General features: G+C 33.7%; 1 protein-coding gene across 1 annotated transcript; it reads right to left on the reverse strand.

The window, feature by feature from the left end:
* On the reverse strand, positions 1–23,459 carry LOC128228212 (AP-3 complex subunit mu-2-like). The gene is made up of 12 exons (XM_052939375.1): positions 23,339–23,459; positions 20,636–20,714; positions 19,771–19,876; positions 18,876–18,988; positions 18,143–18,267; positions 16,071–16,230; positions 15,158–15,271; positions 11,829–11,902; positions 10,860–10,965; positions 7,272–7,481; positions 5,842–5,910; positions 1–1,662 (listed from the first exon to the last, which is right to left on the reverse strand). Exons 1-12 carry the CDS (start codon positions 23,371–23,373, stop codon positions 1,597–1,599), a joined length of 1,257 nt encoding a protein of 418 aa, XP_052795335.1. The 5' UTR covers positions 23,374–23,459; the 3' UTR covers positions 1–1,596.
* Between the last annotated feature and the right edge of the window lie 956 nt (positions 23,460–24,415).

The following is a 24,415-nucleotide window of genomic DNA, read 5'->3' on the forward strand; positions in this document are numbered from 1 at the left end:
GAAAATAACCCAAATTTTGGTTTTAACATTTATTTGGTATACACAAATAATAACATTTTATTTTAAAGATTAGAGTCAACAGGTGATATACTGGTGGTATTTTTAAGCAATGTTCTATTGAACAAGCAGCTTTTATTCATCTCAATTTTTTCCATTTTTAAACAAAGTCTGTACTTGTTAACACAACAAATAGTTACTTTTTTAATTTATAGATTTGTATTAAAGATAATATGATGTCCATTGCAATGACAAATCATCAAAACAATATTTCATTTGCAACAAAAGAGACCATTTGTAAAAACATTTGAAAAAAAAACATGTAAAAGTATTCTTTCTATTGTTTGCGAGTGTATAACATACATGGTCTATTCATGTAAATTATGACGTTTAGCCAAAAACTTTTGAAAGGAATGGTTATTAAATTTGAAAGTGCCGCATTAACCTGCAGTGTTGGTTGTACATGTATTCATACAAAAACAAATCCTTGTAGGGTTAAAATAAACAGAATTATGAGGTAAAACATTATTTAATACAAGGTTTATTTTTTGAAACACATCTCTTATGATTTGAAATAGTGAATCTTGAATATCATGAAGTTACAAAGTAACAATGAAAGGCCCTCAATGATACTCCGTTTTTGTAAGTCATATGGGTCCAAGTTTTTTTTTCACATAAAGTTAAAAATTCACCTTATGAAAATTGGTTTTAAAACTTTGTTAAGCAACCTGTAGCCTGATTTGATATATATCAACACTTTACAGCTTTAACTGACATTTATTGTCACATTATTACAATATATGAATATTCTGAAATAGAAATACAACACATTATATCATGAAATTGATATTCCAAATCATTTTTATGTCTATTTCACATATAATAAGAGTACGCACATAATATTTAATAAAATTATATTCAAGCATAACACTGAAGCATACACAAAACTGCCATTAACAACATAATTGTGAATTACTTACAGATTACTGATAACATGCACTAAATTATCAAAAAAGTCTCTTGTGCAACCATTATCATCACCACACTGAGTATAAAATGATAAAATAAAACTTTATATCAATTTATGCAAAATAAAACAAATTTTGAAACACATCAAATTCCCATAAACTATATTACAATTCAACATTGCGGCAGCTTTTGGTAATAAATTATGTTGGAATGTTATAACTTGAACATCTTGGGTAATGAAAAAAGCTATAAATTTATAGATACATAAAGCTATGTATTTTAATATTATAATTAAGTCAAAAATCCTACAAGTGAATTGTCATGATAATATTTATATACGTGAATGTATTTTGGGAAGATTGCTCAATGATTTTAAGCAATTCTTTTGTCAATTTTTATACAGCTTTCAACATAGGAAAGATCTTATCAAATCATGCTGTTCAGCGCTAATATTACTAAATATCATTTTTGTAATAACCATTTTACAAGTCAACTTAATTGGAAAAGTGATTTAGCATTCAAACATTCACATACAATTAATGAAAGGTTTTCATGAAAATCAGTTAACTCTGAAAATCAAAGATCAACAACGGGAACCAGTATTGCACTTAGGTTAAACAGAACTTCAAACTATGTCCGTACTTGAAACTTTCCTGCTTTTGTTAAATATTTCACACCCTTGAATGGCTTGTATTTCTGAAATATAAAGTCAAACAGTGTTTATTCACTCATACCATAATGTAAGGCACATGAGTTATATACAATATACATATATAGCATGACGGCAGATACATGTTTAGATTTAGAATGTAATACCCAACATTGGTATCGGAGAGTCATGAATTTGACTTGGAATCTAACTTACTAGTACATACCTATTATATATATACTTCATTGAATTTCTAACAAATAGTCACTTGAGAGCTGTACATTTAGTTTATGCTTTCAAGTGCAAAAAAATAAACACAATAAATCAAACGTACAAATTTTCTGTAATTATCATATCAGTATCGCTGCAACAGACTCAGTATTTACAACCAACCAACTACTTTATTTTGAAAAAAATAGTTGAAATCTATACAAGTTCGTCTGCATTTACTTGTTGCTTGAATTCATTAATTTATTCATTAAACCTATATGTTTTGGGATATCTATAAAATATGATCTGAGAAACTGATTATGCTCATATTAAAAAGGTTACATTCAAACAAATAGTGAAATTTGTCAAGTTTTTAATATTGCAATGATTATATACTATTTCATTAAGTGGTATTCTATGCCAATTTGTGGCATCCTGTGATTTCTTGTATTAAATTTAATAAACGACCACAATTGTTTATTTGGCATTTTACTGAGATGTTTTTCAAGGAAAATGTCTATCAAACAATCACGCAACACCACAGCATTAATTAATTTTCAACTTGTCATTAACTCTAATGAAAATTGTGGTCTTCAAGACGATACTTGAGCAAATATCAACATTTGCTGAAGCGTTCCAGCTTTTGGTATTTTTGTTTTAACACTTCTTATGATTTGCCACACTTTATTTTTTTAATTAAAAAAGAGTGCATTTTACAAACCATAAGCGAGTTATTACTAACTTTAATAATATACCCTGGTGGTATATAAGTTATTGAGAGCTATTGATTGACAGACAGAATTTAAAGTATGATTTCTTTATATACAGGGTGTTCTAGAAACATGATCAGCTAGATCTTATATATACTAGATAGACGGACAAAATAAGAACAGATATAAAAGTAATAATATACTGTGTTGTTGAGTGGCCTTTAGTTAATTGTTGAAGTTTATTTCTTTATTACGGTGTCATGGTAATAAGTCACAAGATAGAATGACTGTGTTTTTTTTTTTTTTTTCCAAGATTCTATTTTTTTCAAACCTTATGAACTCAACTATTTAAACCTAGTGCATATAGTTTTCAAGTACTAATTTGTTAAGTATGTGCATACTGTAAAGCTTATAAATTCCTTACCATATATTCAGTAAACACATAAATCATGTCAAGATTGCAGGTATACTTAATTAGAGATGTTTCAAAAATAGCAATTAAGAGTCAGTTTATATTTTAAGTAGAGTTCACATTACTCATGATTAGCAACACTGAAGTGCAAGTGGCAAAATAATTAATTGTATTGTTATTAAATTTAGAGTTTGTAAATGACAACTGTCAGTAAGACAATTAATGTTATGTTATGCTTGTGAAGCCAATAAGTATAAATGCTATTTTTTGATTGCTCAGACAGAATTATTGGACAAGGACTTGTGATCATGTCTATAAAATAAAAGACAATTTGAAAACTTGGTTTTAACTGTCTCTTTGACCCATTATGTTGACCCAAACTTTATGAAAAAAGAATATCTGGTGCAAAAGGTTTTGAGGTATGGCCAAGGTTAAAATTTCGCAAGCTACATTGCTGTTGAAAATGACAACTTTTTACTTCTCAAACCAGACAAGCTAAAAATCATGCTACTGATATGCTCAACTTGGCTAAGTATCAATCAGGCTTGTATTAAAATTGCATTGAATTTTAACCAAGCATAAAGGAGATGAAGCTCAACCAAGTAAAATTGTTGGAAACTTAATATCCTGAAGGGCAATACACAGTAAACAAGAGGGCCAAGATGGCCCTATATCGCTCACCTCAGTAAAACTTTGTGCTATAGACTTGTTGATAATTAAAGGGCAATAACAGGGATTTGGCTTCTCTGATGTATAAAATTGTTACCTCGAGAGTGTTAACGAGGTATTTCCATATTTGGGCTCGGTGACCTAGTTTTTTACCCTAGATGACCCATATTCGAACTTGAGCTAGAAATCAACAAAACAACCTTTCTGACAATTTTCCAGGATATTTGGGCTGAAAATGTTACCATTTAGAGTGTTAACAAGGCTTTTCCATATTTGGGCGCTGTGACCTAGTTTTTGACCCCAGATGACCCATATTCGAACTCGTCTCAGTAATTACTGGGACAAACATCCTGACCAAGTTTCGTGACAATTGAGGCAAAAATGTGACCCCTAGAGTGTTAACAAGAGCGGTCACAGACAGCTATATCCCCCGCCTCATGGGGCATTTTTTTGTAACGAAAGCGAATCAATGGTAAGGGTAGTTTCTCAGGAACATAAGAAATGCTTAAAATTAAGAAAGGGCAATAACTCTTTCAAATAAGGTCAAATTGCAAAAGCCTGACAATATGCGCTGCATCACTTTATAGTCATCAACGTAAGTGGAGTTGCGAAGAAACCAATTTTGATAATAATAATTAATCTGTGAAAGATTGGTGGAAATCGCATGAAAAACGTAAGAGCAGTTGCGAAGAAACCAATTTTATATGTAAAATAAGCAAAGGGCAAGAACTCTTTCAATAATGGTCAAATCAGGAGAGCCGGACAATATGCACTACTTCACTTTATGATCATCAATCTGTGAAAGTTTGGTAGAAATCGCATGAAAAACGTAAGAGGAGTTGCGAAGAAACCAATTTTAAATGTAAAATAAGCAAAGGGCAATAACTTTTTCAAAAATGGTCGAATCGGGAAAGCCCGACAATATGCCCTGCTTCACTTCATGATCATCAATCTGTGAAAGTTTGGTAGAAATCGCATGAAAAACGTAAGAGCAGTTGCGAAGAAACCAATTTTAAATGTAAATAGCAAAGGGCAATAACTCTTTCAAACATAGTCGAATCGGGAAAGCCTGACAATATGCGCTGCTTCACTTTAAGATAATCAATCTGTGAAAGATTGGTAGAAATCGCATGAAAAACGTAAAAGCAGTTGCGAAGAAACCAATTTTATATGTAAAATAAGCAAAGGGCAATAACTCTTTCAAAAATGGTCAAATCAGGAAAGCCCGACAATATGCGCTGCTTCACTTTATGATCATTAATCTGTGAAATTTTGGTAGAAATCGCATGAAAAACTTAAGAGGAGTTGTGAAGAAACCAATTTTAAATGTAAAATAAGCAAAGGGCAATAACTGTTTCAAAAATGGTCAAATCAGGAAAGCCCGACAACATGCGCATGAAAAACGTAAGAGGAGTTGCGAAGAAACCAATTTTATATGTAAAACAAGCAAAGGGCAATAACTCTTTCAAAAATGGTCAAATCGGGAAAGCCCAACAATATGCGCTGCTTCACTGTATGATCATCAATATGTGAAAGTTTGATAGAAATCGCATGAAAAACGTAAGAGGAGTTGCGAAACCAATTTTATATGTAAAATAAGCAAAGGGCAATAACTCTTTCAAAAATGGTCAAATTGGGAAAGCCCGACAATATGCGCTGCTTCACTTCATGATCATCAATCTGTGAAAGTTTGGTAGAAATCGCATGAGAAATGTAAGAGGAGATGCAAAGAAATGAATGTGGGCCGGACGGACGCACACACACACACACACACACACACACACACACGGAATCGCGCCTACCATTACTATATCCCCTCGCCTTTTCAAGGCGGGGGATAACAAACTAAGTGTGGACAGACGACAGACGACGGACGACTGACAAACATCGATCCTAAAAGCTCACCCTCAGCCTACGGCTAAGGTGAGCTAAAAACTAAATCAGCCGAATTCTTCAAAAGTCAATTGAAATAAGCACAGCCCGGCTGGCTACAATTTTATCTGTGAAGTTTTGATACAAATCACTGAATGATATTTTTGTTAACTAAGAAAAAGGCCATAACTCTTCCGCAACTCTTCCAAACAAAAGTGACAACAATGTCCATAACTTAAGCTGTTTCAAATAATTCCCAAAAGATTATAAAGACTAGGGATCAATCAATCCAGCAGAAATCAGACACCTACACTTCCTCCACATTTTCACAGTGCATTTTATTTTTAACTTACCTCCCCATACATGTCCAGTCTGTTCACCTTCAACCCAGATATCGCCAATGTGCTGATTGTGAACTGCAGCTGAGGAAATGTATATGCAACATAGTCAGTACTTGGGATAATAGCAATATTAACAAATTGTTAAAATTGTCAATTATATACATGTACACATGTACATAGAAATCCTTATCTAATTAATAATTATGTGATTTATTTATTATCATTTCAATGATCAATCATTTTCGATGTGCATTTTTACAAAAGAAAGGCATAGAAAAAACAGTACAGTCGATAGACAAAAATATAGTTTTAAATGAAATGTACACATGACAGAAAGAAGAAATATAATTATCACTTTTAATGCAAAAACTGTATTAAGGCCAGATTTTCATTTTGACAATTTACATTCAAATTGCAGTAGAATGTAGGTTTATAGAGGAAAAGCGAATGATGCTGACCCATATTCACACTGATTCGATCTAGTATTTGATCTGACCCATATTTGCACTGGTCCTAAATATCATGCTAATAAATATACTGACTAAGTTTCTTGATGATAGGATGAACACTGTTGAGTTTGCGAAGGAATAAGAAACTTCCATACAATATTTTATCTTAATGATTTATTTCATAGCCTTGTTTTCGACCAGTGATGACCCATATTCACACTTATCTTGAATACCATGTTGAAAAATATTCTGACCAAGTTTCATTAAGATTGGACAAACACTGTTTGATTTATGAATGAACCTTTTTTATGGATTTGATCTAGTTTCTCACTCAAAATATTCACACAGTTCCTAACCATCATGCAAAGAATTATTTTGAGTTTCCTGAAAAATGCATGAAATCCAATAAATTTTGTAAAAGGGATCAGAAATTTCTACACTTAATTCTTAATATCTTACCTAATGACCTAGTTTTTGACCAGAGATAACCCATATTTACACTTGTCTTAAATATCATGCTTTCAAATACTCTGAACAAGTTTCATGAAGATTGGTTAAAAACTTTGGAAATCCTTTTGAAACTATTCATTATAAATTTTATAATTTTTAGTACATAAACATATGTGTAACAGAATGCACAAATTGCTATAAAAGCTAGCTCTAAAGCGGAACAGTAAAAGTGCTGCTATATACATATTTTATACCCTTTTACACTCCATTTTTAAAGTTGTCTTCAAAAGGTAGAAGGTCAATTCGCAATTATCTTGAGAGCTATCTTGTACACAGGTCCCTTATTGGGTGCCAAATGTAACAGATGGCAAAAAATTGCTATGTGCACCTGTTGGGGATCGAGCCTATGACCTCTCGCTCTGCATGCACACACTACGGCGTCACTATAAAAGCTAGCTCTAAAGGGAGACAGTATAAGGGCTGCAATATACAGATCGTATACCCAGTTAAACATGTACATTGGTATAATACATAACTACTTACAGACAAGGTAGGATTGCTCTCAGGGACAGGGCTGCCAGTCTGCAGGTTGATTGTGCCCTTGATGTTCGGTGACCTTGTGGTCTCTAGGCGACCCACCTCCCAGGTCATCACCTTGGTTACAGGATCAAATGTGTACTTGCCCTGATTTGGGGTTAAGGTCACATTCAGCACAGCCTTTGGAAATGGGCACTCTAAGACTAGATTTTCCACCTAGAATAGATTTATGTATCATTTAGACAAATTTTGATCATATTACAGGAAAATGAATTTGAATTATTTTTCATTTATTGGAAAAAGTTTAAACTTTGAAGAGTATATTTAATCTAAATTCCTAGGCTATAATAACTGTATGAAAGGTAGTCAATGTGTGTCAAAGGGTGTCTCAACAATCCTGAATAATCAGTTAAGTTTATAATCTGCATAGTTAATAAAGTTGCAAATATTATAAGTAACAGGCTTAGTAGGTGACCAGATATAGGATATACAGGGGAAAGGAAACAATATCCGGATATGGTTTCCTTCACCCTGTATATCCCATATTGGGTCACCACATATCACATTGTCAGCCTGTTTACATTAATCAAGACACCAACCCTATCTGGAAAATGTTTCATTTGTTCATCGGAATCGAAAAAAAGACCTTTTTTTTTGTACGATATAAGAACTAGTGACCAAATATGGTAATCAAAGCATGAGGCGCTGAAAGACTATCTGCGGGCAAATATGTGAGAGTTGCAAATTTTATTTGAACTATGGGAATGGGTGAAGGGCACATAAATAAAAGTGAAAAATGTGCCGAGAGCGCTTGTGCCCACACTGGGCGAGGAAACAAACATATCTATATCTTTATGGCGTCTTGTGTCATTTTGTTTTTGTAAATGTCACTTCAATCGTCGTAATCCCCTATCCCCATGTATTTAGTGTTACAATGCATGCCCCATTTCAAGCGTTTTGTTTAGGGGACAATCATGTTTTTACAGACAACTTCAGCAATAATTCCATTCAAAATACACAGCTTATCACTTCAGTCGACGTATCCCCATGTATTTGAAGTTACAGTAAATGCTCTTTTCAATCGCGTCTAAAGGTTTTTCGGTGTTTTGATTAGATAGCATACGTTAGACAAGTTTTATGAACTTACACGTTTTAATTCTTTAAGGAAAATGATTCTATTTTTACGAGCAACTTTAGCAATAATACCTTTTAAAATGCAGAACTTATCAGATGGTCATTTTCCCGCGGTGAGGACAAACATGTGGTCAGTTAATGTATGTAGAAACTATGTTTAGAATACCGGTCAGTTAATGCAGTTGAATCTATTTTTAGATTATCGGAACTTGTCTGTTTTATGAATGAGAATATGATTGTGCTTTTTAAAGTTTATTGATAAATTTAATGTTATTAATGTTTTATGTAAGTACCTGTGTAGAAATAGTACTAGTGCTGTTATGAATGCTTCGTACTCTTTGGATGTTAAACTGGTTTAAACCGAACTACTTTGCTTCACCAAACGTATGCATGACTCACTGTCGTATCAGGGCATGTGTGCTTATATAAATTGAAAGCCTAATGTCTAAAACTATGCCAAGAATACACCGGAACGAAGCTTTTATGCAAAAAATGAAAACATCTCATTAGAAATATAAACGCCTAAAATCATAGAATGAATAGTAGCTTGTTATTGTGTTGCAGGTAAATTACAATGTATAGTATTTAAAGCATTAGCAATGCCAAACCTGAGATACAACAATTTTAAACTTTGACAATTATTTTTGTTTTTTATCTCATAAAAGTCAAATAAAGAAGCACCATTCCAAATAAGCGTGCTTCAGGGTCACGTCAGGTTATAATAATGACAAATCCTGCAGGCGAATGGACACTTGCGGTCAGTAATCATTTCTGAAACATCATGGGCTAAACTCAGAGTGAATATCAATATGTTATCTTCCTACCAGAGCCTCCTATCTTGACTCTCATTAATCTGATAAATATAACGATCTAAAAATAGTTATATTCTGCTAAAAATAAAACGCCGGGATACATAATTACAGCGCGGAAATAGCCGAACAAGCAAAAACTCATACTCGGACTGCAACACAATCAATCTATTTTTATGGTTTCGACGTCATTCTGCTAAACATAGAGCGCATTGAGACAAAAAATGGGTTAAAACGACATGAATAGAAGTAGTTCTTTGGAGTTTGTGGTCTTAAGACTACCTGCGCGCATGCGCAGATAGTCTAAAAATGGGGTAACCTCATGAACAATTCTGAACCAATGATGTTGTGTCATTAATGTTGGACGTGTGATATTATCAAATATTGGGTATATACTGATAGAAACTATAAATGAAATTTATTAAATCTATTTCTTGTTATAATAGTACATGAATAATTGCATCATTACTAAGGTATGGTTGTGAGCCATTAGAAGGGTTGCAGGTGTTTATATGTAAACATATAATAAAGGAATTATATTTTTATTATGTGGTTTTAGCAATGGAGTTGTAAAGCTGATGGATATCTGCTTGTTTATTACTTACATTTGCCTACAAAATAAACTTGTGTGTTAGAAATCTCCTCATATAGCTTCATGCATATACACATATATAAATATATATACAATTATAAAACTAGAACTGTAAGCCATAGGCTAACGAATACCCCCCACCCCTCCATGTCTAGGTTGTTTGCCCTGGAGTTAGGCCGGACAAAGCTAATTTTGCCTACAAGGGGAGATAACTCCAGTCAGGGTCATGTGACCTGTACCAAATTCACAGAGGCGAAAGTTTACAACATGGCCATTAATTTCTGAAAGTTTGATTAAGATTTGTTGAATAATAACAAAGATGAATCCCGGACAGGGCTTATTTTGCCTACTTTAACACATCAAGGGGAGATAACTCCAGTCAGGGTCATGTGACCTGTACCAAATTCACAGAGGCGAAAGTTTACAACATGGCCATTAATTTCTGAAAGTTTGATAAAGATTTGTTGAATAATAACAAAGATGAATCCCGGACAGGGCTTATTTTGCCTACTTTAACACATCAAGGGGAGATAACTCCAGTCAGGGTCATGTGACCTGTACCAATTTCACAGAGGCGCAAGTTTACATCATGGCCATTAATTTCTGAAAGTTTGAAAAAGATTTGTTGAATAATAACAAAGATGAATCCCGGACAGGGCTTATTTTGCCTACTTTAACACATCAAGGGGAGATAACTCTGGTCAGGGTCATGTGACCCGTACCAATTTCACAGAGGCGCAAGTTTACATCATGGCCATTAATATCTGAAAGTTTGAAAAAGATTTGTTCAATAACGACAAAGATGAATCCCGGACAAAAAAAAAACGGACGGACAGACGGACAGACGGACGGACAACCCGATTCCAGTATACCCCCCCAAACTTTGTTTCGGGGGGTATAATAACTCCCTTTAAAAGTTGTTACATGAATATACAATGAAAAGAATATGAAAATGAATACATACATATACAATGAAAAAAATATGAAAATGAAAAAAATTATATAAAAGTACAGTTAATACATTAAGACTTGGACAATTCAAGAGGTGCTGTACAGTACCGTTTTGCCCATGGTTGTTTTTTGGCTGACGGTTACATCAAAGCGTCCTGCAGATCCCTCTCGGTAAAATATGTTGTGCTTTAAGTAAACAGGTATGGCAACCATGCTGCAAGAGAAGACACGGCCATTAGTTATTGGTCAATGAGGAAGTTGTGAAACACTACTTGTGTCATCGCGGTAAATTGCTGGGATATAAATAATTCCATGGCAGCAAACATAAATTGCCGGGATATATTCCCTGGCAGCAAAGCAGTGGTACGCGTATCATCTGCTGATACCACGTATGACTTCGGAAAACATGTATATGGCATATCGCCGCAATGCGGCTTAATGCTACATGCAGGTAATTTAACAGGTACCGGGGGGCGGGGTACAAAAAGAAGATTGAAAAATGTACCATGCTCGCAAAATGACTTTCATTTTCAATTACCAGGGTAAACAATCTCATCCCCCACTCGTAATAATTAGGTTGCTAGAAAATACAGTGTTTTTTAAAGCAGTTTGGTAATTAATGAATTGATAATAAAGTAAACCTGCAAAATTATCATTAATAAACCCTTTGCAATGCAGCCCATAGTGTTGACTCCACATTGTGGAGTATAGTGAAAAATAGATTAAAAAGATAACATCTGCGTAAATTATAAATTGCTGCGATAAGCAAAATCTGCAAAAGATGCCTGGTTGGTAGTGTATGTGTATGTGCACCTTTTGTTTACTTCGTCATCCATTTGTACAGTGTCGAAATGTAGAATGACATTAACAATAGCATAAGGAATGTGACAGATTTCTAGTCTCAGTGAGCTTACAAGTAACAGTTTAAAAGGTATTTATGCAAACAAGATTTAATCACAACTGCATGTTAACACTAGCATGTATCTACTTTACTTGAGACCTCTGTTCTGTCTCCCACATCTGCTAATACTGGAATGATTGTGTGTATATATTGTCTGTTCAAATTATCAAACTTACTTGTTAGATCCTATGTGGTAAGAAAGTAATCTAAAGTTCCCATCAGGTGGTACAAATGACAAGATCTTCTCAGTCTGGAAATAAAATTTTACATCACTGTAACATTACAGCCTTTAACAGTAGTTCTATTTTTATTATTCTGGTTGAAAAAATTGTGCAGGGTAAGAATTTAATAGTTCTATGCAATCACTTTTTTTGAGTGCTTTTCGTCCTTACTTGCAAAATGACAAAACACACTCGCAAAATCTGTGTTTATTTAATGATCATTTCCAGGCAGAGGCTCAGTTTCATTAGCTCGTCTGATTTTTAAAGAAATTGATGAGCTATTGTCGTCACTTGATTGTTGTCGACGTCGGAGGCGTTGGTTAAATATTGTGTTTAGGTCACTTACATGGAAACTATCAAAGCTATCAAACTAAACCTTGGGGAACTTGTTCATCGAATACCCTTCTTCACATAGTACCCTAAAGATGCTGAGTCTCACCTGGTTTTGGCGGTAAAAAACATGAATTTTGATGATTTTGGTTGATTTTGAGAATCGGAAATAGCTTCTTCAAGTTTTGTTAAATTGATTTCATTTTTTTTTCACAGACAATAAATAGATAATGCCTTTTAAATGTCAAATGGGTTTTTGAGTCATACATTTCGAAGTGTAGGGGGAGGGTGGAGGATATTTTAGTATTTTTGGACTTTTAGCTAGTCTGATTTTTTAAGTTTTGTGCTTGGGTCAATTAGAAGCAAACTATCAAAGCTATCACTTTCAAACTTTGGAATACCTGTTCACTATCAAATGTACAATATGAAATAAATAAACCGAAAAAGGATCAAATCAGACGAGCTTTCAGCACCCGCAGGCAGTGCTCTTGTTTTAATATACGGCTCCATAAGGAGCAAAAGATCCCAAAGTATCTAATTGACACTACTGTACTATGATGTGAAAATCATAAAGATTCTTCATCATTTATGGCTTTTATTAAAAAATATGTAATTTCTTCATGTGTCATGGTGTTAAAATGTGGTTTTAAAGTGGCTTCTTTGAAATTAAAATTTAGCAATATCTTGTGAAATGCTTTTGCATTTGCAAAAAAAGTAAATAACGTTTATTCAAACATGCGGTAAACACACACAAACAAAAAGCATGTTATCCAGTGCATTGTGGTATGTTTTGGTTAGGTTACACTCATTCCATGTTAATCTGGACAATTGATGTCGCCACCATTATTGATATCGTATTCTGGAATTTTTTATATGTTTTTGTCAAAGCTTACTGTTTTGACTTTTAGAATTCCTGGTCAATAATCACAAAAAAAATCAAAATTATTAAAACCATGAAAAATTGTAAATTTTTGTCAATTTATGACAGTAGGGGTAGCCAAATGTCCATGTCGCCTTTATGGCATGGCGTTTGATTTGGACTCAGCATACATGTCTTTAAGCCTGAAACAAATCCTTCTTCAGGTTTTTTGACAATGTTATGGTGACAATTCGAGATAAAACAGTCAACATTTAAATATTGTCCGATGTTCATACAAATTTCTTGACTTACGTCCGTGTCGCAAAATGAGCATAATCGACAGGACAATGCAATATTAAGGTCATGCTTTGTCAAAACATATATCATATGTGGTGCTATCGGGGATTAAAATCATCAAAAAAGGCAACTATTTGAAAATAACTATTACTTTTTGTGAACATATCAACCAACCTTGTCAAATAACAGATACAATTTATTGGTCTGCAGCGTAATTTAAATTAAGTAATGAACGAGGCCTTTATGAAAACACATGTAAGAACAAGCGTAAACTATTTATGACAGAAGTCGTGGCGGTTTATTATGCGTTAACAATCATTCAACACCATTGATATTTGTAAGTGCACAACAATTATATAAAAGTTCACTTTAATTAACATATTTGAAAGACCAAATCAAACGACCGAAATGAACGGGACACATAGTACTGTTATATATGATATGCTGTTTATTTATACAAAAGACAGATGTGTTTTTACGATGTTCTAAACACAGGTCATTTGTATTTTTCAGTTAATGTTACTATGGTTGCAGTTTATTTGTTTGATATTTCCAATAAAAAGCATAACCACAATGACTGATTTATTTTTTCTGACTCGGATATTATATAGGTATAAAAGGGAAGTCAATGTGCAGTGTTTTAAGTAAATAAATATGGAAATAAAAGATTTCTCAAGTGCTGTGCTAAAAAAATAGCTACACTATCGTGAGGGTGGTATACTTTGAAATATCATATCTCAACAATCATTGAAGCCCAACTGGTAAAATGACAAAAAGGTAACTAGGAAACATACACAAATAAGCTGCCATGAAAAACAAATGATTTTGACAACTTTGAAAAATTAGTTTTTTTTCACTCCCATTTGTCTTGGTTAACAAAGAATAAATGGTTAGAAACAACCAAGTTTCATAACATAGCAGCTGCATTTTTATTGTTTATACAAACAGATCAACATTTTTTCCAAAATGGCCAACTTAGTCTTAAGTAATCGCTGGGCACCTTTAACTTATGATTAAATCTAGCCAATGTTTATATAATCAGGTTACAGTATTTTCCTCTAGAACCAGTGAAATCACCATCTTCATACCAAAGACAAAGTGATTCAATTTGATATGATTTCTGTCTATACTCTTGAGTTATTCCAGCATTTTAGAAGGTAGCACGAACTGGTTAAACATCACACAATGATGTCTCCATATTGTGTAACCATAAATATGCAGATGACACAAATTACATCCACCTATGTACACGCCTGTGTCAATAACGGTCCTACACATACATATTATAACATATTGTTAACTGAAGCATTCCAATCAGCCAATGATAATGTAGAACCGTTACATCTTGTTCACTACCAGTGCTGGCTAATCTCAAACAATGTTTTGTATCTGGTAAATAAATACCGGTAGCCAATTTTGACAATGAACTATATACTACTAAGTGCAATTTTGTGAGCTTCCACAAGTCACTTGCAATATTTGTATTTCACTGGCATTTTAAGAGTATGCTTGTCCAACATTTGAACCATACTATGTTTTAAATTATCAACACGATATATACGGTAGTTTTATTTTTAACACAATATGTCTTACAAGAACAAGAGTTGAACATTTTCAAATATAATTCATAATAGAAAAGAACTGAAGAAAAATGAAGGAAAAGTGAATTTTGATTTTATAAAATAAGTTGTATTTTGATGTCTGACTTATGTTGATGTCTGACATATATGATTAATATGCATATTAAACTAAAAGCAAACTTAACTATAGATATTTTCAGTTAGTCTCAAAACATTACCTCCCAGCGTTTGAAGCGTATACATGGATGGAAGCTGACATCGTCAAGGAAACGGGGGTTCACAAAGGTCAAAGTCAGGTCTGGCATCCCTGAGAGTTTCACCATGCAGTCAATCTGTGGGAAAAAAATGATCATTCAAGTTTTATTTATTAGAAAATGTCAACACTTTAAAACAATGCACCACTGATTGGACCATAATGCTCATCCTTTTTGGTCAAATAAGAGGCATAACTCAACAATTATTAAAGCAAGAGTTATGGGCCTTAGCAAGATATGTGCCTGTTGTTACAAATTAAATGTATAGAAAGTTTCATTTAATTATCTTGAACAGTTATTAAGTTATGAGTAAGTAAAAGTTTGGATATTTTCTTAATTATTGAAGGGCAGAACTTGCCAAATACATGATTGCACCTTGCTGCACATAAGCATGTTGTTACTAATAACATGTGTACAAACTTTTCTGTGATTATCTTCAAAAGCTATTTATTTTTGACAAAATTATATAAGGGCTTATCATAACAGTCATTAAAGATAGAATATACATGTGTTTATTGTGTCTGGCAACATTTGTACCAAGTTTAATCTGACTATTTGAAAGGCGTTTGAATTATGGCAAGTTTTGCATGCCAACAGTTTCACTGACAACAGTGATAAGGCCATCACAATAACTCGACAAAATAGAAAATAAGGTAACAAAGCATTGCACCCTCATAGGAGATCATAGATAGAGTCGATTGTAGATCATAATGATGTCAATTGCCTATTACAATCAAAGTGTTGTCTTACAATTTGTAAAAGTGAACTGCAAATTTCAAACAATTATTGCTTATAAATGTCAGATTTGGTCAATTTTAATATCTACCGGTAAGTGCTGAGATAATGTATTGCTAGCTGTTAGTTAAGTCACACTCACATATCCCTGTATTTCTGCAGTGACCGTGCTGCCAGACTTGTCAATGATGGCATCCACCTCCTCAATAACATCAAAGTATGCCTCGTTGTTGGTGTATTTTACACCTGTCCTTCTCCATGGAACATTGGACAGCTGACCGGTTGGCAGGGTGGCACTCACACTGGAGTCAGAAGTAGAGATCCCACATTTGGGGTCATATGATCTGTACATCTTAATGACATGTATGTGACCTGGTTAAATTATTTTTTTGACAAAGAGTCACTCAATAATCTACCTTTAAGTAACTATGTATGAACAAAAAATGCCACGAGGGCAAGAGGGCAATGAGAAAGTTATGGCAAATGTGATGTCTTTAGAAATACAATCAGCAACTTTGACCTTTATTTTGTTTGTAACTACCCAAAAGTACATATCTGCATGAGCTTGCTCTTTATCTTTACTGCATCTCTGTATGTGATTCTTTAAAAAAAATATTATGATAAAAAAATGACCTTGACCATGACCATTCTAACCCAAGATCCATTTTTATAGTTATTGAGAACAAAATGTTCATCTATTATAAGTAAGAGTGATCTTGACTCAACTCACTCACAAATTTTCATCACTTTACACAACTCCTAGATAAGATTATTGCATGGAAACTGTTTCGTATTTTAAGAAACACTGAACATAACCCCATTTTCCATAGATGTTATTCCAAGGTAATTGTCTCAAGTTCATCACTACATGTCATATGTAAATTTATCAGTCAAATAATTTTCAAAGTTATTAAAACAGAAACCTTTAACTATTTTCTGTTCAGGTACAGCTCAAAGTCAGCTTGCTACCAACCAAGTTTTATTGAAAACATGGTTAATTATAGCATTTAAGAATGTCAGAAAATTTCATTATGTTACCAAACATGCCATGTTTGAGTGCTACAGAAGAATTGAAATGCAAGAGGTTCAATCAAATGAATAGATATAGAAAATATCATACAACATTTATATGCTTCATCATATTTTTGAGAAATCTTGTTTAAAAGTTTTGACCAATGCCGTCATACACATGTAAAAATTGTTCAATGGCAAACTTATAGAAAATATTTTCTTTTGAATCAAGGCTGCCAAACTTCAAGAACAAAACAAATGAACAATTATATAGTATATCAATACAGATTATAAATATTATGGCCAAAAATATTTAAACCAAGTTTGGTAATGATTGGATAAGAAATGCTCAAGTTTGAGAGTGGACTAAATAATCTTGATAAAATTTTAACAACTAAAGGGCAATTACTCAAAAGTTAATATTGTGACCAGTATTTCATTGATGTCAACCCATTTGATATGACTGGAAAATAAATAAAGGAATATTAAAAGACACTCATGTGAACTTGGTAAAAAATGCCAATTTCAGGACTATAACTTGAGAGTGAATACGGTAGTGTGAGTTGGCAGTTGATCAAACTTGTCTCAGGTAGCATGCTCTTAAACATTGCAAACAAGTTGGACAATAATATGCTTAAAAGAGCAAATTTGAAAAATAGTTGGCGGTTCACAGTCATAACTGTCTGGCTATGGACCGAGCACAGTCACGATATTTGGCCCATACACATTTTAACCAAGCTGATAAAGATTGCTCAAGAAATGCTCAAGTAAGAAAGCAGACTAAGTGAAATTTGTAAAACTTTGACAAATAAAAGCCATCACTCCTTATAATGCAATCTGACTGTAAATCAAAATCAGATGAGATTTAACACACATACACACTGTGGCCATGTTTGGCAAGGATTGGGTAAGAAATGCTTTTAGATAAGAGAACTGTCATGAAAGCAGGAAGCTGTTGCCAAACAAAAAGTATGTGTATGTAAAATGTGACGAGAAACGCACTATTTCCCCCAAAAACACTAGTATGGTAATGCTATTGAAAATATTTTAAATTTAGGCTCAGATTTACAAAACTGAACAGTTGTTGTTAAATCACAAAGTAAGTAAAATAAATTAATTGCCAGAAAGTTTAAACAAAATGGAAATATCAAATCTTTGTGCAAGACTGTTACAGTAACTTGAACCTTTGCCTCAAGGCCTTACCCAGTAGTCTTGCCAGTGATGGTGTCTGTGATTGTTCGTAAGAAATTGGGGGGTTTGATGAGTTCTTTGAGGATGTTTGCTTCCATCGCCAGTGGGAATCCATTGTCCAGCATCTCATCCAGTAGCTGGGAACAGAATTCACACAACTGTACTGAACATTGAAGAAATTGGTCATCTGATTAAATCATACATGTACCTATGGGTTATTTTATACTCTTTGATGTGTATAGATTTCAACATAAACAGCAGTGGACAAAAATTGGCACAAGCCCAAAAGGCCTAGAATATTTATTGGTAAATGTGTCAAGGAAATACGACAAAACTCGTTTATACGACAAAACTCGTTTAAGGGAGTCTAAATGGGATCAAAGATAAGTGAGCACAGACGTTTTATACAGGTGTGCTCAAAATCAATAGTTAAATTTGAAGACTGTAGGACAGATTAAACTGTAGCTATAAATTGGAAAAAGCTTTTCCTGTTCAAGTTCACCAGAACCTAATCTTTGATCATAAAATCAAAAGGGTAATCTGCTGGTCATGACCAACCCCCATACCAAGTTTACAGACCTTAGGCCCAAGCATACTTTAGTTATCAATCAAACTACTGAGACTAAGTTTGGTTGACTGATCAAGGGACTGACATGTGCAGAGCAATAATTATAACCCTACTTCTTTTGAAGGGAGGCATAATAATGGTTTACTGCCAATTTAAGGGTTAAGAAGCCATGTTTACCTCATACACAATGACATAGTGCTCCTTGAGGATAGACTCACTGCAGCCCTGGAAGTAGTCTTCAAAAACATCCACTACACGGTGAAGAAACTCTATCACAAACAAGGGCGGCACTGAAATACAGGAGCATACAGACCGAATGTTAAGGAAATGATTGTAAAGGAAAAGCTCTTCATGTATCGTAGACAATATATGTCCCAGGCCAATTTGAAGGGTGTAGGCTCCTTCAAAATCTGACCAAGTAGAATACTGCATGCTGTTAAAGGGTGTCGGCATATTGACAGTTAATTTTAAGCCAACCTGTTTGGTTTTAATCACTGTCTTTTAAATTGGCACTGTATGATTGACAAGAAGAGTATTGCGAGGGTAAGTAAATGCAGAGACTTTAAAGTCTATAACTACCTGTTTGGTTTACTAAATGTCTTTTGGCATAATTTATCAGTTTTTAAATCAGAATTGAATAGCGAATGAGATTACTTTGGGGGGGGGGGGATTATGTAGCAGCAAAGGCAAAGCTTTCTGATAGTTACGTGATTTGGATACAATTTGGATTTCAGATTTTTAATATCAAAGCGACAAAAAATCAGGTACTAGCAACCATAACAAAAACCTTAATGCCTTGGGGCTATGAAATCACAACATGACAAGGCACACGGTTCAATCAGCATATGAGGAGTAACAAAAGTATAGTAATGATAGTAATATTGGAAACCTTGATTCCATAATTATTTAGTGTCAGTGTCAGCATACCTGCCTCATGTTAAAATCTTTGTGCTGCTTCAGTCTGGTGTAAGAAGAAATGAGATAAGAAAAAATAATCAAAATAAATTTCCGTCACCCTCCCTGTGGCCACCTACCATCCCTTTAGAAACCCCAGAGGAAATAGGAGCCCTACCTTCAGTGGTGACAACTGCCACATAGTACAGCTGGTTCCTGTAGATGTTGATGAGGTAGTGATGAGGAGTTGCAATGATTGGTGAAATGTCCTCTGGGCTTCCAGCCTGCAATACACTGGTACAATATAAAATATGTTATGTTTGAAGGGTCATGGCATGCATATTAATTCACTTAATGGGTAGTAATGGTAAATGAAGAATGTAGGTAAAAATTTATTAGTAATTAATTGTTATGCCCCAAAATCAGCTCTTTTAGCTTACGGTACATTATTACAGTGGTTGCAAAGGTTGTTTAGAAATGTGTACCAGCAGCAAGGTATAATTTTGCACACTGTCATCCAGATATCTGTACATCGCACAAATTTACAACAGCATGTACAATAGCCAGAGGAAACTAATAAACCTCATTTACCTTACATTTTTGCACAGGTATAAGTCAGTAGTGTTTTTCTCTAACCTTTCTGGGAATAATTGGAAAAACATGTTAATTTGAGTACAATTTTGCCTATAAAAGAACAATAATGTTTTAAAATGCTATGGAATTTTATGATCACCTTTTGGTAAAATATAGGTTTTAGCATTGTGAATGTGGCTGAATTTAGACTCCAATTTTTTTCTCCGAAAAACCCTTACATGGCAAGTATACTTACAAGTAGTGTTTCACAACCTCCCGATTAAAAATCTTCTTTATATGTCTCCATACTTTATTAATGGTATTTAATATGATGTAAACACAAGACAATTGTTGTATTTAAAAAAGCAACATATAATAAACTTGTTTTATTAAATAACAAAACCTTAGATAACAGATTGCCCTCTTCAGAAAATGATATTTTTTTCAATTCAAACAATAGATGAACTTGCCTTTGTCTGTGCTTCAAAGAAATAGTCACATATTGACTTGTGAATGACACTCTTCCAGTGCTTTTCCATAAACACATCCCTGAAAGTAAAAACACTTTATATTGAAGTTGTGGAATCAGGTGAAAACATGCATACTTGAATGAAGATCTATCATAACCATTTGACTTCCTTCAGTCACTGCTGCAATGCCTTTGCTAACAATTCCTAATACACACAATTCCTGATATTTAATACATGTTGTACTGGTATCTGAGCACAGTATTGCTACCGACATATTTTATAGAGATCATGTTCTCTCAGCTATTGCTGACCACTAAAACACCAAGCGCCCACGCACCAGGTGCACATTGTCAATTTGTTGCACCATACTGCACCTGTGCATCGCTCTGCTCTGGTTACAGATTATTTGCAATATGCATTCAGTTTTGCGACATCCACCATAAAGCAAGGCCATTGGAAGTGCCTTACATCCCTGGGTAAAAGTGTATCAAAAGGCATTTCTACAGCTAATTAAGAGGGTGGGGAACACTTAGACACAACGGAAGCATAGTCTTAGAAATAACTAAGGGCAATAAAAAGCCTCAGAGGACAAATTCGCAAAAAAAAAAATATTTTAAAAAAGGCAAAAGTGGTAATGATATTTCAAATTTGGTGAATTTATAGCAACAAAGATTTTTTCTCAAAATATTTTCTTCAAATGATGCAAGTGGCTCCCATGTGGCCTGCATGATAATCGATTCAGTCACTACAATATATGAAGCACATTGTCTTGACAACACCTCCAACCACTGGGGCATGCAGTCACTCCTGAGTTACTTACTTTGGAATTTAAGGCTTTCATGGATTAACATTGACAACTTTTAATAATTATGGCTCAAATAAGCAATATTGGAAAGAATGATATTTTTTACTGTTACTGTATGATGCAGTGAAGAAATGAATCGCCAAAGGTTTAAGCAAGCAGAATTTAGTAATAGGTTGTCAGTTTAAAGTTGTAGGTTAAAGAAATTAATGGGGATTTCCGAAGATGCTAGAAAGGCTGATGACTTCCCATTTGATAAGACTTTCAAGAAGTGGGCTAGAGTAAAGAGTAGATGGATTTGGATTATGATAGTAGTATGGTAGTAGCCTCAGTTTGACAATGTATATTTGATTAAGCTTCCATTAATTTTAAGTTTATCTCATAATTTCTTAATTGTACTGTTTAATTTTATGACACTATTGCATGTACCAGTAGGCGAGTAGTTCTCGGACACTAGTAGTTCTTGGACACTCGGGATTTTCGCCTCATTTTGGAAGTTACATATCAAGCACCTGATTTAAATCAATCAGGTGTTTGAAAAGTTTCAGCAGGTACCAAATCTTTTCATTAGGTAAGTATTATAAGACGTTAAATTCCAAAAGTTTCCAGTTGTTTACAAAATCACATTTTACTTCCGCTGGAAATCACAATTTTAGTGCGCATGCGCAAAAAGCACAACTTAAAATACGGGCAACAGTTAGGTTAAACTATTAGTTCAGTATACTTCCTTTTTTGACGCAGACGACATTCTGCATTAACAAAAATATTCATGTTAAGTCAAGCATTTACATTACACATGTGCTAAAAATAGATACCATTTATTTCATTTTTATGAGCTTCATGGTCTATGTATATATGTACAATTAGATTAGTTTTTAATGAAAAAGAATAAGATATATATCACCTACTGGTTTGAAAATTCCACTTTGAAATATTTTAAATAAAAAAAATCACTTCAGCGCATGTTTCCCAGTTTTGTTGATCATTTAAGGGAGTGTCCGAGAACTACTTCTGTCGAACTAGAATTTAACCCCTTTTGAGCACAACATTCGGAGCCTATGAGAATGGACTGAAATTGTTCAATTTCACTTGATTTTGCATTATTTCAACAGAAGAAGAGCTGAAGTTTGTTATAAACATTGGAATATCATATATCTTTTAAAATAAGGATACTTTATCGATAAAACCTCTAAAAGTGTCCGAGAACTACTCGCCTACTGGTAGGCATTGGACAGAATGCAATATATACATGTATGTCTCATTTTTTTTTTTTTAAATATTTGATTATTGATTTTGTATAGATCTATATTCTATACCAATAAATTTTGTCAATAAAAATATGATATGTTATTGAATGACAAAGTAACAATCACATGTGCTTCTTATACAATAAAATTTACATTATTGCAAGACAATGTGCTAATTTCATGTGTTATCATATAATAAATTTAAATGATATTCCTTCTTTTTGTCTGTCTTACATCAACATGTGTAGGGATTTTAAATGTGATCTAAGGCTCTTAAGACTTAAACCCAAGAAGCTTTCTGGGGGCTATGCCCCCTCTGAACACCCACAAAGGCTCTACCCTTGACCCATAATGAGGCCTACTGCAGCCCCTTTACCACTGGCAGAAATGTGACAACTTTTCAGAAACGAATTTGATAACAAAAAACAGAGATGATTGTTCAAAATCTGAGGCATTGGTATTTGGCTCTGACACAATATTATCCATGTTCTGAAGAATAATGAATTAACAGTCATCAATAATAAGGACTTTCCTTGGCTTGTTTACAATGCATCCGAAAAACTTATCCGAAATGTTATTCAGATTCTTAATTCATTCGGTGGATCGTCGCATCAAAAATACATCGAGTTTATTAACTCAAGTAAGTATACATACCCTGTGTTGTTGATTATAAAGAGACTGTGGATCATTTTAACATTGAAATATGAAATAAACCGAAAAAAATACTTTGGTGACAGTACACGGAAGTGCTCCCACTATTTAAAGCCCAAGAAAATCACGAGACAAGTGATGTTTGGTTATATACAACTAAACTAAACAAATAAAGAGAAGTTATTCCCTCTGTAGCAGAAAGTTCTTAAAGATTTCAAGTAAAGGTTTTATCGCTAATTATCATAAGTAAGGAACACATTTGAATTCGAAAAGGCTGAAATATTTAAGTCCATATAATGCATTTCTTACATATCAAATCAAACACGTGCGTGTTGGTTTTAAGAAATCTTTTGTAAATTTATTAAAATCAAACCATATAATATATATTATTTTTTATGGACCTCGTAACCAAAGAACGTTTCACATCTTGACATTTACGTTACCAATCAAACGTATCACAATAAATCACATTTGCCCGAACAGTCGTTATTTACAATGATCGACAAGTTGACTTTGCATCACCCTCGAATTACAAAGATAAAGTTAATAATATGATTTATTTGGCAATTTTATCTGTAAAAGTCGGAGTAGTACTATTGTTATAGGTCCAAGAAAGTGATAGAAAATCGGCAGCTAAAAGAAGTGAAAAGTAGGCATTTTTTTTTAGAAATTTCAAAGATAGGAAAGACAATTTTTTTTCGAAACTACAATATGTATGTCAGTTTAGCTTTTGCAATCAGGGTCATATAATTCACATATGGTTTTATGTCCACAACGACGACATAAAATGATAAATAGTCGGTTATTTTTTTACTCATTTTTAAGTGTACATTTCAACATGCAGTTCTAAATTAAACAAAGCTATCCATACACTCGCACATCCACGCACACACATAAAAACGCACACGTACCAATCGCGTACGTATGCATTTAGCACACACACGCACGCATGCACGCACGCACCCACGCACGCACGTATGTTGATAAAGTCCTACGATATTTTATATGGATAGTTGTGTCTTTTAATTGTTTGCTAATGTTATAAGTTTAAATAATTCCCATTTCAATTGCGGGTTCAAT

The sequence above is a fragment of the Mya arenaria genome, chromosome 3, assembly GCF_026914265.1.
Source record: "Mya arenaria isolate MELC-2E11 chromosome 3, ASM2691426v1".
Lineage (NCBI taxonomy): Eukaryota > Metazoa > Mollusca > Bivalvia > Myida > Myidae > Mya > Mya arenaria.

Excerpts from the sequence above, each read along its gene's own strand:
- LOC128228212 (XM_052939375.1), bottom strand. The coding sequence starts at position 23,373 with ATGATCCACAGTCTCTTTATAATCAACAACACAGG. Across the intron at positions 16,231-18,142 it reads ATCACTGGCAAGACTACTGG|TGTGAGTGCCACCCTGCCAA; the intron begins GTAAGGCCTTGA and ends TTCTGACTCCAG. Across the intron at positions 10,966-11,828 it reads TACCACATAGGATCTAACAA|CATGGTTGCCATACCTGTTT; the intron begins GTAAGTTTGATA and ends CTTCTCTTGCAG.